General features: G+C 35.8%; 1 protein-coding gene across 1 annotated transcript in view; it reads right to left on the bottom strand.

Annotated features, from left to right (window-relative positions):
• LOC134749195 (lysosome membrane protein 2-like) overlaps positions 1 to 17,882 on the bottom strand; it is a 51,190-nt gene that overhangs the window by 13,483 nt on the left and 19,825 nt on the right. The window contains exon 4 of the mRNA XM_063684063.1: positions 4,106 to 4,269. Coding sequence (XP_063540133.1) covers positions 4,106 to 4,269 — 164 coding nt within the window. The remainder of the gene's footprint in view (positions 1 to 4,105; positions 4,270 to 17,882) is intronic.

Genomic DNA, 17,882 nt, shown 5'->3' on the forward strand with positions numbered 1-17,882 from the left:
GGTTACCATGACAAGACACGTGACAACACACTAATAATATTATACTAATAACGGTCGAGAAATGGGCCCCAGTTTTTATAACGTATGGGTCGTGACGTTTTGAAAGCTGTGGGTAAACGCAATACGTCAGTAAAAAGGAAAAATAATACAGTCTGTGTAACTTCTAACCGCCCACAAATTAAAATATGCAAAGAACTGCAAATTGGAGTTGTGAAAATAAAGATTCAAAATGCAATGGAATGGAAGACCTTTTTACAATCCTCTGGGGCCCATTTCTCGAATAATATTAGACTAATATTATTAGTCCATGAACTGTCAAATCGTATGGGTTGCCATGACAACACACTAATAATATTAGACTAATATCGTTCGAGAAATGGTCCCCTGGTCGGCTAGTGGGTGCTTTTATCGTCCATGGTGTCATGTCACGATAAAAACTCATGTGTTACTTTTGCATCTGTTTATTTACTTGTGACCAGACGTCGGACCTGGGGGCCTAGCAAAGATGCCAATCGTTTGCGCTTTCTATCTCTCTATCACTCTTACATATTAATGCGATAGAGAGACAGATAGCGTTACGATGTCGTGGCGAAACGATTGACACCTTGGCTGCTTATAAACAACGGGGGGTAGGATCTTAGGGGCTCAAGTTTTTTTTCGTCTTGAACACTGGAAATACAATACAATACATACCTATGTCTAATATTAATAAAGTGACGTTTTATTTTAGATCGATGATTATGTTTAATTTATTTTCGATAATAGATTTAATTGCAGACTGTTAACTTATTTGTCTCAGTAGACAACAACGAATAAAATTTTATACCAAAGTTCCTATGGTTATTTTCATTGTCCATAATGTTACATTGTAAAACATTGTCACTGAAATTAAACGAGTGTTATAAATTTCACTTGAATTTATGTACCTACATACGTAAATGATTTAAAAATTGGTATAATTTTTAAACAAAACAAAGCATGATAATTTTATAAGTTAATTTAGCTAATTACCTTCGAAGATAGGAAATGAAGAAATTGTAAGACTTAAAGATTAGTTAGGTAAGCAACAGTAGATTAGGCAAAAACGTGAAAACAAACCTATTATTTTCCACAAGTGCGAAAATATAAATCTCGCTTATAAAATGGCGACCCCTGGCCTCAAAAACGTGCGTCAAAGCCTCATTTAATAGTTTAAAACAAAATACTTGCTGAAAAAACCGGTCAAGTGAGAGTAGGGACTCGCGTTTCAAAGGTTCCGTGTATCCGCCGTGCAACACACAAGTTTAAACAATTTTTTTATTTTTTTGCATGAAACGTGAGTCAACTTCTTGAAAAACCAGAATGGGTCGGATCAAAAACCAGATGTAACGGAGAATATTGTGGCGCGGTGGCTTATGCTGCAACTATAAAAGCTATATGCATAGTTTTTATATCGATGTTTAGGAAAGATTAGAAGCCATTACTTGGAATTGAATGTACCGCTGACAGAGATGGCGATCATTTTGCGCCAGAAACGACGCATTCGGAGCTAAAATAACCCTTATGCGCGGTATTTACTAAGTGATCTCATCAGTCCACGGACGTATTTATAAAAAGTGTTGTCATTTGATAGATCTTACTTAATTAATACATTAAAAATATATTACGTGGGATTATAACAGAAATTTTACGATTAATCTTGTTTATATACAAAACCACCAAAACTAATGCAAAGTAGCTCGGACTAGATCAAAATTTTAATACCCCAAAGCCCAAATGCAAAGGCCGAAGGCCGAGCTCCGCGTAAGGCCGAAAGCTCGGAGCGTCCGAGCGTCCGTCTCCTTACATCGGAGAAAATGGATTGTGACAGACGGACAGTCAGGACGCACGAGTGATCCTATAAGGGTTCCGTTTTTTCCTATTGAGGTACGGAACCCTAAAAACATGGTGACGTGAGCATTGAAAATTTTAAATAAGAAAAACGAAATTTAACAATACAACATACAACCCACGCAGGTTTGACAAAAACAAAGCTTGCTTGATGGCTTTAAAGAATAACAAAAAATATATGGTGATAATACCATTATTCTTCAGTTTACAAAGATAAACTGACATACAAAGATAATTAATTGACAATTACTACAACTGATTTATGAGGTGATTCTTAAAGTAATTTTACATAATGTGATGCTAAGGCTTTTATAATTTTACTACAATTCTTAGAGGAAGGGCAGGAATTTATCAAAAGGACTGAACACGTGAGGATAGTTATTTGTTATACAAGGGTGCAAAGTTGTATTTTACCCGCGAGTGTGGAATTGATACACGAGCAAGCGAAAGGATTCTATAATTGAACCACGAGCGTAGCTAGTGGTTCTAAAATAGAATCCTAGGCGTAGCGAGTGTTTCAACACACGAGAAGTAAAATACATTTGCACCCGTGTGTAACACAAAACTTTTCCCCTCACTATAGCGAGGAAAGTGCAACATTTACAGGCGTTAAATCATCTTCATCACTGGAATCACTAATTTTTTTACAATAATACGATATTATAACAGAAAACTGGAAGTTGTGCATTTTTACGTGTCGGAGCCGGTGAGAAAATTTTTGTTGACAATGTTGACATTTCTGACGATGCGTTTTGAAATTGCATCGACTCAACTTGTGCGTTCAGAATTACATTCAACATCATTTTAAAAAAACAAATGTTTCTTATGGAATTTAAGGTTTATGACTTACAATCATTAAATAAAGCCAAATTTGGTATTTTTTATTAAATTCTCAAACCATTTATTTAATGATAATTAATATCGAACGAACCATTATTATGAGCGTTTTACGTTTTGTTATCTGTCAAAAGCTACTTAAACACGCTCCATCGAAGGTCAAATTACTTTCCCCACTAGTGGATAAAATGCGTTTTTCCCCGCTTGTTTTAAAGGATAAAAGACGGCTTTCCGAGCTAGTGAGGGGAAAAAGTCTTTGTTCCTCAGTTTAGACACTACAGAGGCTTCTAATAATATACGACTATATTCTTTTTATGATGCGGTCACGTTACACATTGTGACACCGACTAGGATAACACACGTTTCACAGAATTTGCAAAATTTATTTAAATTTCACCATATCGGACCATCCGTTCTTATACGGTAAACTGGTATATCCACTAGGTTGATTAAATTTATGTGTTGTGACCGAGAGGTCACGTGTTTTGGCTCGTTTTTGTCGGCAACGACCTGTATTTGAAAATTTGACAAGGTACGAGTATAAAAAATCTGTAAATGTCATATGCGAAGAAAATATGACCAGGGTCTCCAGTGCCCAGGACTGGAATCGAACCAGCGTCCTCTGCTATTGCGGCACCCGGGCCAAGGCACCAAGGGTCTAATTTTCAATGTATATTAAGTTTCCTGAGGGCTTATGGCGCCCCTGACCATTTAAAAAAAAATATTTGTTCTAATGGTATGAAAAATATGTGATATGAAAACTGATTTATTTATGTCGTTGCTAAGTTTTATGAATAAGCAGGTGTTAATCTTTATTGCAATTAGTTTATCTACAAATTGAGGACTTGATGCTCAGTAGCATTCTGTTCCAGCATTTGCATTTCATTGTGCTGAGGAGTTTATCCACGTAATAAAATAACCATCCATGTGTGAATTATACTGTCTTTATCACGCTGTCACAGAGACAACAACGACCATCATAATACGTAAGTACTGGAAATAGGTTTTGGGTTGTAATTCCTAGGGTAAAGAATATTTTTAAATGAATTAGTTAACTACTTTTTTTTATTTAAAGGAAAAATAGAAAAATTCACTGCTTGGGGCAAGATTCGAACTTGCGACCTCAGTTGCTCACTTGCTCAATAGGTTAAGAGCGATTGTGTACTGGGGGCCTAGCCAAAATGCCATTTGTCGAACACCCAGATTTCGGCGTACAGCACGTATGTGGAGTTCGGCCACATCTTGATAAATAGCCGAGTTACCCACCTCTTCCACCCGCATCGTCTTCTCCTTGCCCGACAGGTATTCCGGTACGTTGGTATAGTTGAACACCCAAATGTCGGCGTACAGCTTGTACGTGGAGTTCTGCCACATCTTGATACACAGTTAAATTACTCACTGGTAGTGGAAGGGCCCCACCTCTTCCACCCGCATCGTCTTCTCCTTGCCCGACAGGTATTCCGGTACATTGGTGTAGTTGAACACCCAGATGTCCGCGTATAGCTCATATGTCGGGTTCTCCAACATCTTCATCACGTACGAGTCCTTCTTTATCTGAGTTTTCTGTTGACAAAACAACAAATTAATAATAATCAAATCAAAATCAAAAATCATTTATTTTAGTAGAGTTAGACCAAGATAAGTCTGCAACGATTTCGGTAGCACAAGCAGTTTGTGTTATTTTAAATGTCAAACTTCTATGAAATTATGACATATAAATAACACTTGCGTATGTTTGAATATTCTGTGTAGTACAGGCAGTGGCGTAGCGTGAACTAATGTAGCCGTGGGCGAAATCGTCATCTGCGAGGCCCTTTTCTTTCACTGTGCCCGAAGGGGCCTCGCGCGAAACCCCCCTTGGGGCGCGAGGCCGTGTGCGACGGCCCACTTCGCCCACGCCTAGCTACGCCACTGAGTACAGGGGCCCATTTCTCGAACTGTATTAGACTAATATTATTAGTGTGTTGCCATGGTAACCCATACGACTTGATAGTTCGTGGACTAATTATATTAGTCTAATACCGTTCGAGAAACGGACCCCAGGTATCTACGTCTACGATGATGGCGTTGATGGCTGTACTTTGGTAAATAAATTATAAACTTCTTTTTAGTCTGATAAAAAAGAGTAGAAATTAAAAAGTGGCAATACTGTAGTGTCATCCCTTTTTTCTTAGATTGATTTGAAAGGGACGACACTACAGTGATGCCACTTTTTAATTTCTTTTCTACTCTTTTTTGCCAGACTGTAGGCTGTTTGTATTTTACACGGAATGTTATAGCAAATGACTGGATATCCGGCTATCCTTGACTCGGTTTTGACTAAGTATCCTATTAGGCGAAAATAAACCATAGCAACTAATCAACCTTAAGTTTCTGTTTTAGTAAAGGTAAAGGCCAAAATTTTACCTGGCACTCCTTTTCCTCCTCTTTTTAGACCTAGTATGAAGGTGCATCCACACCATAGTTTACTTTTATAGAGAAACATTGTGCAGTGCAACACGGTAACATTAATCGAAATTAAACTTTCGTGAGACATATTTTAAAATATTTAGATGTCGCCAATAGCGACTAAAAATACAAGTTAAGAATATGACCAGGCTGTAAATGGCATTGCTTACTTAAAAGAAACTAGGCAAGTATGTAAAATACAATTAATAGATAGTGCTCAATCAAAAAGTGCTAAAATCTGTAAACTTCGCCGACAATTGTCAATTTCATAATTTAGCGTAGTTTTAAGGCGTCTTAAAGAAACCGGCCAAGGGCGAGTCGGACTCGCGTTCCAAGGGTTCCGTACATTATTTACACAATTTAAACAATGTATTTTTTATGTGAAACGTGAATGAAATGTCTTTAAAAAACCCGTATAGGTCGGATCAAAAACTAAGTAATTAAGTCCGACTCACGCTCCAATTGCTAATAGGTTTTCTTGTAATCTGTAGGCAAAGATCTATTTTGCGTATTTTTTTTTTTCAAAATTTTATACCCAGTAGTTTCGGAAATAAAGGGGGGAATGGTCATTTTTTGCCTATTTTCTTGAATAACTTCTTAATTGTTTATCCAAAAATTATAAAAAATATTTGAGATTCTCACAATGAGCTCTTTCATTTGATATATAACGCGATATAGCTTGAAAATTTTTATTTTTTAATTTTCTCATTTACACCCCAAAAGTGGTCCCATGCTTAAAATTAATTTGTTTACGTTACATGTCCGTCTTTGGGTCACAAACTTACATATGTGTACCAAATTTCAACTTAATTGGTCCAGTAGTTTCGGTGAAAATAGGCTATGATAGACGGACAGACAGACAGACGCACGAGTGATCCTATAAGGGTTCCGTTTTTTTTCCTTTTGAGGTACGGAACCCTAAAACATCGTCCTTATCGAATAGCAAGATTAAAATCGAAACACGACCTTCTTTTAGTCTATCAAGATTAATAATATTAAGATCTTGGTACTAGATTAGTTACAATTTACAATCTAGTATTCGAGATGACCTTCACAATAGGCTACTTTCCTAATACTAGTCAAATCAGCTTCTTTTTAGAACTGTCAAAATGATTTACTAATATGGAATTTATATGAAAACGAGTATAGTGACGTCACGGACAACTCACCTACTTTTTATATTTCTATCAGATTTATTAAATAGGATTTATGTTTAAAAATAACTGCTATCTATGTTTTTCTAATAATTATCTGGCGCTTTATTTCGTGCACGGTGTGAAATAATTTATTATAAGTAGGTAGAGGAAACTTCCCTATTGATAAACAAAATCTAAAAGAATATCCTCAAAAAAATGCTAAATTTATATGCCTAAAACTTTGGTCAGGAACTTTATTACACACAGACGGGACGTTAAGTATAATTTATTGGTAATAAAAAAGTGTTTACAATTTCAATGTAAAAATCAAATTCATTTTTGTATCCTCATATACCTCACAGTTTTAATTGCGGAAGATGCAATTTAATTTTCACCTCAGCAGCTCGAACAAGCCTACTTTCGTCATTCCCTGGAGTGAGGAAAGTGCGACTTTCCTCACTCCAGGGAGTGAAACAAAGTAGCTTTTTAATTTGGTGAAGGCCATGAACTGCCACTTCATACTTTTATTACATTTTTTTTATGGTATGGTATGGTATGGTATGGTATGGTATGGTATGGTATGGTATGGTATCGTATCGTATCGTATCGTATCGTATCGAATTTTCGAATTACATCGATGTAATTCTCAAATATTTTTCCCGATTTCGGGGTTATCCTAATAATAAAAGTTGTTGAGATGATCTATACCTACATACATTCTATCTGATTATGGCTAAGGGCTAAAAACACTCAATGTATCAGATACATGACCCTAAAAACTTCAAATAGATGATTTAATATCGGGTAAAAATGTGCTCGGTGAACTTTTTAACTTCACGGAGGATTCACGAGTTTATCTCATAATATCAGATCGGTCACTTTTGTGAATGAATTTGTTTAAATAACGTGGCATTGGGAATTAATAGCCCAATTCATTATTAATTTATAGACATACATGTATTTAATTTGGACGTCTAATGGGCCTAACTTATTAGTTGCCAAGCGGACCCCAGGCGCCCATGAGCCGCGGCAAAATGCCGGGACAACGCGAGGAAGATGATAAATAGACTTAATTAAAAATGTATTATGTTAATGAATTAACTTAGTAGGTCGCTATATGTTAGGTATACATTAAAAGTTTAAATTATTGCCGGTTATTACAGGGTTTACATATATAAAAAAAGCTTTTCATTGCTAGGTAGTACTTACTGAGAAATCTATGATTTTTCTGGTAGGTGACGAAAACATAAGTAGGTAACTATATTATTACTTATTTTCAGGTTCTTTCATTAAACCCAAAATATCGGCATAAATAGACACAAAAATAGAGACAAAATTATTTTTGTCTATATTTGCACTTGCCAAGCACTTTTCAAGTTAACATCAAGAATTCGAGACGGCTGAGATTAACCGTTATTAAAATATCGTTCCTCGAAAAAAAACAAGAAGAGTCTTACCGGTTGAGAGAACTTTAAAATTGAGTTCCCTCTAGAACTAAATTTTAAAGTTCGCGTTCCATCAATGAACCGGTTTGTTAATGAACGAAATAAAATAACGGTTTAGGAACGATATTAACCGGTATTTCAATACCGGTTCCGAGCCCCGCACAAAATATACATTTATCAACATCGATGTTGATAAATGTATTTTACGTTACATTGCCGACTACTAAGGTAAACTGCATTCAAAAGTTTGATCAGATACCGCAATGTAACGTAAATTGCATGCAAGTTCTTGCTAGTCTAAACCTCGCTAGGTTTTTACGCGTAAATTTGTCTATGTAAGGACCTGATACTTCAAATCTTCAAAACTGCTGGTTAGATTTTTACTACTGTGAAGTTTTTCAATAAATTTGTGAAGGACTTAAGTGCCAGTACGGTCTATGATTCAAAGAAGTAAGTATTTTTTATTATTTTTACATTTTTTAAGCTTGTGAAGCTTCTCACAAGGTCTACAGCTCACAGAGCCACTAGTATATTCTTTCCATCACACTTGCTCGAAAAAGATCTTATTTTATGCAGGTGTTGTTGGTGAAGGACAAAGGCCTGTTTGAAATGTCACCGTATTGAAGAATGATTTCGCTTAAAATTTAGTTTTTTCTTCGCAAGTGTGATGAAAAACATTGTGTGTATAGTATAACTCCGGGGGTAAGAATATTGTTACTCGAGTCTTTAATTCTCGTTCAATATTTCACTTATCCCCCCGTACGTTGCACAATGTACTATTAAATTATATTTGTTGTTTGCAGATGTCCTCAAACAGGGGAAATACCGCAAACCCAAAGTCAGCTAAGACTAAGATGACACAGGTTTCGTTATCTTCAATCTACAGTGACAAGGGCAAAGGCCGCATATTGTCGCTATAATCATAATCATTTGATGGAAACGTCGCTTTTCTTTCATTCGGAATACGGGTGTTTTTGTCATCAAATGAGTGTTGCAGACACGAGGTTGAGTAAGTATAGAGACGATATGAGAGCTTTTCCTTGTCCTTTATTTGTAAAGTATGAAGAAGAGGTAATAATATAATATGTTTATACAAATCTTCGAAAACTTAACCAATCGTAACGAAATTTTGGGAACGGAATGAGAAAGAAATTACATGTTTTTTTATACCACGTCGGTGGCAATCAAGCATACGGCCCGCCTGATGGTAAGCAGTTACCGTAGCCTATACGTATCACCGTATGTGTTTGATCGTTTGGTTTTTGCGATTACTGTTGCCGATTTTGTATACTGGGCGTTTGTTTTTGGCGCATTTTTTGGCCGTTTTAGTGCTGTTTGAAGTAACCTAGTTCTTATAAAAACCGAAATATTAAAAAAAGCACGTACAGACACTGGTACTGATAATATCAATATACAAACTCATATTTAAAAAAAAAATCCTCTAATAGGGTCAAAATCCAGAGAAGAAAATGTCGAGAACGTTTGTATGGAAAAATGCTAAACACTAATGTTTCCCTTTACGACTAGTACCAGCTACATATTTATACCTAACTGACATTGGTATTTTTCCAGTTCACATGTTTTGGTGACATAAACTCCGCGAATGTGATTTTGTATTCGACCTGATATACAACGAAGGCCAGAGACGAGGCTGTACTGTAACCTTACAGTCTTCCTTCTATTTAACAATATTTGACACGCTAATATGTACCTAATAGACATTAAACCTTTAATCCCCGGGGAGGGAGGTCCGGGGTTCAAACCCAGGCTCGTACCAATGAGTCTTTCGGAACTTATGTACAAAATATCATTTGATATTTACTAGTGTCTTTTCGGTGAAGGAAAACAATCGTGAGGAAACCGGACTAATCCTACCAAGACCTAGTTCCCCCTCTGGGTTGCAAGGTCAGATGGCAGTCGCTTTTGTAAAAACTAGTGCCTACGTCATTAGGATTCGTTGTCAAGCGGACCCCAGGCTCCTATGAGCCGTGGCAAAATGCCGGGATAACGCGAGGAAGATGATAAGACAATAAATCTTTAGGTACTTTAGTATTTAGGGACATAGATAGGGTAGGGGCTTATTAATAGTAATAAGTAAATAAATGCAAAAGTAGGTAGCTTGTCTGTCTCTTTGTCTGCTTCATCTTCACGCTTACACCGCTGAACCGAATAAAATAGAATTAAATACGAAGGACTTTCCGGGACTCAAAACTTGAAAGGGGTGCAACCATAATAACTTTCAGTGAAAGATGGTTTGTCTTAAGCTAAGTACCTAATAAAGTTAACCTACAACTAAAAAAGAACAAAACACCATACAGGTCAACATACAGGTCGCCCAGTTAAAACCACCAGGTGCCTCCATATTCGACAGTCGTATCTATCGGATAATACTTTCAGAAAGCTGTTGGGACTGCTTCTTGCTCGTTGCATTAAGGAGGCTGAGCGCTTACGCAAGATAGCATGGAAACCGTCTGTGTGTGTGTGTGTGTGTGTGTCTTAAATCAGACATGCAAGGATTCTGGAATACATCCAAATAAACAGGATATAAAAGAAAACGAAGGCCGGAAAACTTCCGTATTATTCTGCCTGTCTCGTGGATCCTATGATGGATTAAGGAAAGTGGCAGCTAAGTGACGCGTGCGCGGTTTTTCAATGCGGCACCGCGCAGGGTCAGGGACCGTACTTCGTATTCGTCGTAATCTATGACGTAAGGAGGCATAACATAATAGATTGTCTTTGACTAAATCAAATTCTAGCGAGATTCTAATTTGGAAGACTCAGGACCGGTTGCACCAAACCGTCTGTCACCGTTTTACCGTTTGCAAAATTTTATTGTATGGAAAGTTTCATAGTTCTCTGTTGCTTGAAGTTAATCATTCTCTTAATTGTGGTCAAAGATAGATATAACTCCGTAATAGATGGATACAGTCTACGGAAAAAACGTGCCTCGAAAATCAAGAAAATTTGACTCTCGATCAGAGGGCGCTACTAGCTTTGGCCTACTGTCGTATAAATGGCGTTGACGGTTTCGTTTGTTATTTAACAATTTTAACGCATATCAGTGAAAGAACATAGGTCAAAATCATAAAAATAATTAATGCAAATAAAAAAAATCATTTATCCACATTTAAATACATTTTATCGTATTTTTATAAATCTTCATTTTTAGTTTTAAAGTGTGTCGATAGATGGCAGTGAATTTACTGTGGTTACAAAATGTACTATGACAGTACCGCTCTAGTATAAGTTACTCTATGTTGTGGTTGGTGCCGTTAGTGTAACGTTTAGACTTTTAAGGTAGGGAAGAAAAAAAGAATTAAAATTAGCTTTACTTGCATAATTATGCGATAGGTATTAAATAATAAAAATGTGTTAGATCTCGAATTATGTCAATGTGCGTGTGCGTAAGACAAACTAACTTTTCTTGCTTCTTGCAAAGTGTGTTTGAGCCGCTAAAAATCAACAAATCGTGGATAAAATTACTAGCTTTTTATCAAGAGTCCTTACTGAGGTCTATTAAAAAGCATTGAGAGTCCCCGGCAAGCTCGGCCGAATTACATCTTCCCATACAAAAGTTTCGTTCTCATTTTAAAACTTCGCGTTGGATTGTAATGAAACTTTGCACATACAATGACATGAGGTATATCTAGGTCTGTAATTAGTTTATATAGCTCCAGTTTATAAAACAAACGAAATAGAGCAAAAACAAGTTTTGTATGAAAAACTTTAATTCGCTGTATTTTTTTAACTATGGTATAAATACAAATACAAATACAAATTTTTATTGTTTGAATGTGAGTGGTTATAAATGGTGGTAGGGTTAGTATTTGGTTACATCACAATCAGCCTGAATTTGGCGTACAATACTCTTTGACTCTCAATGTGCATGTCATTAAAACCTATAAAATTAAAATAAAAGTATAAAAATGTCAGAAAAAAAAATAAGTATTAGTAATAATAATAGAGAATAATAATAACAGGTCAATGTCATGCATACAGAAAAGTGGCAACACATAATTTTCATAACAATTTTATGTCAAGCTAATACAGTACCTAAAAAGTAATAATAATAATAAAATATTATAACAGTTATTAGGCGTTGGTGGATACAAAGTGTTCATTAACCGAGTAGAACATTTTTTGTAAACACCACTTAAATAATTTGGTTTTAAAACCTTGACAATCCAAGGATTTTAAGTCATTTGGCAAATGGTTGAAGATTTTGACAGACATGAAAAGAATAGATTTTTCAAAATGAGCAGAATTATGACATGGGTAACTGATATTGAGTCCATGGAATTTAGAAGTTGACCTAGGGTTAGATTTCATGATGTTGTACTGATATGAAGCTACATAAACTAATTACAGACAAAGATATGTCTTACCCTATTGTAAGGACAAAGTTTTAGAGCAAACTAGCTAGTTGTTTTAAAATGAGAGCGCAACTACCTTTGTATGCAGAACCGATCTTGCCGGGGACCCTTAACTATGCGTTGTTACATCTAGTTAACACGCATACATTAACACAATTTATGTGACCAAACAGTTGCATTCTGTTTGCAGACTATGTGGGCCTTGACTTGTTTGACTTCGATAGATTGATAACAAGGAAACTATTATTGATCGTGATACAGTAGATAGAGGAACAAACATATTTAAAGTTAGCACCTAAATAAGGAATGTCGAGTTAACGCTGAATCATCAAAGTCATCTTTAAACTACAGTAAGTTTCGATACAAAATAGGACTTTTTATACGTTAAAAGGTAAATAACAACTTTTATTAATCAAAACGCTTAATAAAAACTAGATTACCGGAAAAAATTTGAGCAAAATAGGTAAAATTCTAAATTTAATTTAAAATGTATATTGTGGTAGTTAGTTAGATTTAGTAGACCATCACTACTATAATCTTGTAACACATAAAATAAATGTGGTTGTGATATAGTTTCATATGTAAAAACTGTTGGAGTTCAATTACCCAGTGGGGGCACATTTTACGGTATCTAATAATTATTATAATTTATATATATATATAAATCCATACTAATATTATAAATGCGAAAGTCTGTCTGTCTATCTGTCTGTCTGTGTGTTCCCTCTTCACGCTTAAACCGCTGAATCGATTTAGATGAAATTTGGCATAGAGATAGGTTGAGTCCCTGAGAAGGACATAGGATAGTTTTTATCCCGAATATCATCCCTTAAGAAAGTAAAAAGCGGGGTGGAATTGAGATAATTAATGAAGTGTCTGCTAATTTGTGTGCATAATATGCTCAAATTGAATAATTGCTATAAGACTTTCTCCAGGCGCTATTCTTACTCTAGCTGGGGTAACTAAGTCCACGCAGACGAAGTCGCGGGCAAAAACATTATATTATATTATATTATATTATATTATATTATATTATATTATATTATATTATATTATATTATATTATATTATATTATATTATATTATATTATATTATATTATATTATATTATATTATATTATATTATATTATATTATATTATATTATATTATATTATATTATATTATATTATATTATATTATATTATGTTATATTATATTATATTAGGTTTAAAGTTTTTCTTTTCTCGACTTTAAATATCGGTATTAAGTCGATGTCCCGCCTTGAGACACTCAAGGAAGAGGAGCATCGGCTTCCCCAATATATATAGTATTTCCTAGTACTTTAGATAAAATAGTAGTTGTATGGATGGCTGGTTGCTTTTGTAAAATGTGTATGTTTATTTGTGCATCTAGTTTGTCTATATATCTGTGTAAGTTTTTGGCTACAATACCGGTGGCTCCTATTACTATCGGGATTACTGTGGCAGGCATTTTCCATAATCTCGTTACTTCTGTTCTTAGTAGGTGATATTTGCTCAGTTTTTCCACCTCTTTTGGTCCTATGTTGTAGTCTGATGGAACAGTAATATCTATTAAGTATATGTGCTTTTGTATTTTATTTATGTATATAATATCTGGTCTATTGTGAGCTACTGTTACGTCTGTTTGAACCGGTATCTCCCACATTAGCTTTGCAGTATCGTTTTCTATTACCTGTGGTTGCGTTAAAGTTTCTTTCCACCAAAGGTTATTGACATTGAATATGTCAATAACCTTTATATATTATATTAGGTTTAAAGTTTTTCTTTTCTCGACTTTAAAAATCGGTATTAAGTCGATGTCCCGCCTTGAGACACTCAAGGAAGAGGAGCATCGGCTTCCCCAATATATATAGTATTTCCTAGTACTTTAGATAAAATAGTAGTTGTATGGATGGCTGCTTGCTTTTGTAAAATGTGTATGTTTATTTGTGCATCTAGTTTGTCTATATATCTGTGTCTATATATTATATCATATTATATTATATTATATTATATTATATTATATTATATTATATTATATTATATTATATTATATTATATTATATTATATTATATTAGGTTTAAAGTTTTTCTTTTCTCGACTTTAAAAATCGGTATTAAGTCGATGTCCCGCCTTGAGACACTCAAGGAAGAGGAGCATCGGCTTCCCCAATATATATAGTATTTCCTAGTACTTTAGATAAAATAGTAGTTGTATGGATGGCTGCTTGCTTTTGTAAAATGTGTATGTTTATTTGTGCATCTAGTTTGTCTATATATCTGTGTAAGTTTTTGGCTACAATACCGGTGGCTCCTATTACTATCGGGATTACTGTGGCAGGCATTTTCCATAATCTCGTTACTTCTGTTCTTAGTAGGTGATATTTGCTCAGTTTTTCCACCTCTTTTGGTCCTATGTTGTAGTCTGATGGAACAGTAATATCTATTAAGTATATGTGCTTTTGTATTTTATTTATGTATATAATATCTGGTCTATTGTGAGCTACTGTTACGTCTGTTTGAACCGGTATCTCCCACATTAGCTTTGCAGTATCGTTTTCTATTACCTGTGGTTGCGTTAAAGTTTCTTTCCACCAAAGGTTATTGACATTGAATTTGTGCTTTCTTGCTAGTGACCAGTGTACATATTGAACAATGTTGTTGTGCCTTCTGGTATAGTAAGTGCCAGCCAGTCTCTCGCATCCCGAAACTATATGTTGAACGGTTTCATCTTTCGCAAGACAAAGCCGGCACCTACCATCCACATCTTTTTTGAGTATGTCTCTCTCGATTTGATTAGTAATTACAGCTTGATCTTGAATGGCAAATATGGATGCTTCTAATGTAGGAGATATCGGTTGCTTCTTGAGCCATCTGAATGAGTACTCGGTGTCTATGTTTGTCTTTTCTAGCACTGATTTAAGGAATTGGCCGTGAAGAGGCTTGCTCTTCCATATATTAATATTCTTCTTAACTATAGCTGATTTGATTTCTTCGTCGGTCCAGTTCCTATCTCCTGCTATTTCCATCTCTGTACAGAATTCTATCGCATCCTTTTCGATTGAGTATTTGTCCCGGTTTCTATCATGTGTTACTATTGCCTTTATTAAGTGGTCACTTTCGTTTCGTAAATATTGTTTGTATTTAATTATTTGTGTTTTGTATACATATTCCATATTCATTAATCCTCTACCACCTCTATCTATTGGTAAGTAAAGTCTACTAACATCTGCTTTCTGTTGCTGAGCTTTATTCATGGCTAATAATTTTCTTGTTTTTGTATCTATTACTTTCAAGTCTATTAATTTGTAGTTGACTATACCAAAGGAGTATAACAGAACGGGAACTGCGTAAGTGTTAATAGATTTAATGAGATTTCGTGAATTAAGGTGGGTGGGTGGGTGTTAGCTAGGAGCTTCACTCTCTTAAAGTATTTTTTTTGTATCTGTTGTCTAAGTTCACTGTGATCAATTTTTCCTGATTCACTGATGCCCAAATACTTGTAACTTTCTGTAACTCCCAAATACTGAAATTCTTCACCGCTAAGTAGTATGTGTCCCTGTCCTTCAGTTCTACTCCTTCTTCCGGCAGTTAAGTGTAATATGTTGCATTTATTTAGTCCAAAACTCATACCTATGTCGTTTGTAAATACTTCGGTACTATCCAGTAATACTTTCAAATTATTTCTACTGTTTGCATAAACTTTTAGGTCGTCCATATATAGTAAATGATTGATGTGTATACTATCTTTTAATAAGTATCCTTTTGATTGATATTTATTTAAGATCTGTGAGAGAGGATTTATCGCTAAACAAAACAGTAAAGGTGATAGAGAATCTCCCTGAAATATTTCACGTCGAATGTAGATAGGATCTGTAGTGACTGCGACGTTCGCGCCATAAGCTGTCATGGTAACATTCCAAGTAGGCATGACTATCTCGAGAAAGCCTCTGATAGACCTCGGGCACTTATACAGGTCTAAAATTTTTAGGAGCCATTCGTGTGAAATACTATCAAAAGCTTTCCGATAGTCAACCCACCCCATACTCAAGTTTTTTTGACACTTATGCGCGTCTTCAAGTATGGCCTTGTTCACCATGAGATGGTCTTTGCAGCCCCTGGCGCGTCGACGGCAGCCTCGTTGTTCCGGTGCTATTATATTGTTGTTATCACAATGGATATAGAGTTCGTTGGCTATTACTGAAGTTAGTACTTTATACATGGTCGGTCTGCCGTGTTGTCATCTTTTGGTATTAATATGACACGTCCAGTAGTAATATTATATTATATTAGGTTTAAAGTTTTTCTTTTCTCGACTTTAAAAATCGGTATTAAGTCGATGTCCCGCCTTGAGACACTCAAGGAAGAGGAGCATCGGCTTCCCCAATATATATAGTATTTCCTAGTACTTTAGATAAAATAGTAGTTGTATGGATGGCTGCTTGCTTTTGTAAAATGTGTATGTTTATTTGTGCATCTAGTTTGTCTATATATCTGTGTAAGTTTTTGGCTACAATACCGGTGGCTCCTATTACTATCGGGATTACTGTGGCAGGCATTTTCCATAATCTCGTTACTTCTGTTCTTAGTAGGTGATATTTGCTCAGTTTTTCCACCTCTTTTGGTCCTATGTTGTAGTCTGATGGAACAGTAATATCTATTAAGTATATGTGCTTTGTGTCAGAAATGATGATATCCGCAGTAGAACTAGGGTCACCGATATAGCTCGCAGAATTGCAAACCTTAAGTGGCAGTGGGCGGGGCACATTGCTCGCAGAACTGATGGCCGGTGGGGCCGGAAGGTTCTGGAGTGGCGTCCGCGTACCGGAAGACGAACTGCCGGTAGGCCTCCAACGAGATGGAGCGACGACCTGGTGAAAGTCGCGGGAATTCGGTGGTTGCGAGCGGCACAGGATCGGTCGGAGTGGCGAGCCTTGGGGGAGGCCTATGTCCAGCAGTGGACGTCTATCGGCTGACATGATGATGATGATGATGATGATATGTGCTTTTGTATTTTATTTATGTATATAATATCGGGTCTATTGTGAGCTACTGTTACGTCTGTTTGAACCGGTATCTCCCACATTAGCTTTGCAGTATCGTTTTCTATTACCTGTGGTTGCGTTAAAGTTTCTTTCCACCAAAGGTTATTGACATTGAATTTATGCTTTCTTGCTAGTGACCAGTGTACATATTGAACAATGTTGTTGTGCCTTCTGGTATAGTAAGTGCCAGCCAGTCTCTCGCATCCCGAAACTATATGTTGAACGGTTTCATCTTTCGCAAGACAAAGCCGGCACCTACCATCCACATCTTTTTTGAGTATGTCTCTCTCGATTTGATTAGTAATTACAGCTTGATCTTGAATGGCAAATATGGATGCTTCTAATGTAGGAGATATCGGTTGCTTCTTGAGCCATCTGAATGAGTACTCGGTGTCTATGTTTGTCTTTTCTAGCACTGATTTAAGGAATTGGCCGTGAAGAGGCTTGCTCTTCCATATATTAATATTCTTCTTAACTATAGCTGATTTGATTTCTTCGTCGGTCCAGTTCCTATCTCCTGCTATTTCCATCTCTGTACAGAATTCTATCGCATCCTTTTCGATTGAGTATTTGTCCCGGTTTCTATCATGTGTTACTATTGCCTTTATTAAGTGGTCACTTTCGTTTCGTAAATATTGTTTGTATTTAATTATTTGTGTTTTGTATACATATTCCATATTCATTAATCCTCTACCACCTCTATCTATTGGTAAGTAAAGTCTACTAAC

The sequence above is a fragment of the Cydia strobilella genome, chromosome 2 (assembly GCF_947568885.1).
Source record: "Cydia strobilella chromosome 2, ilCydStro3.1, whole genome shotgun sequence".
Taxonomy (NCBI): domain Eukaryota; kingdom Metazoa; phylum Arthropoda; class Insecta; order Lepidoptera; family Tortricidae; genus Cydia; species Cydia strobilella.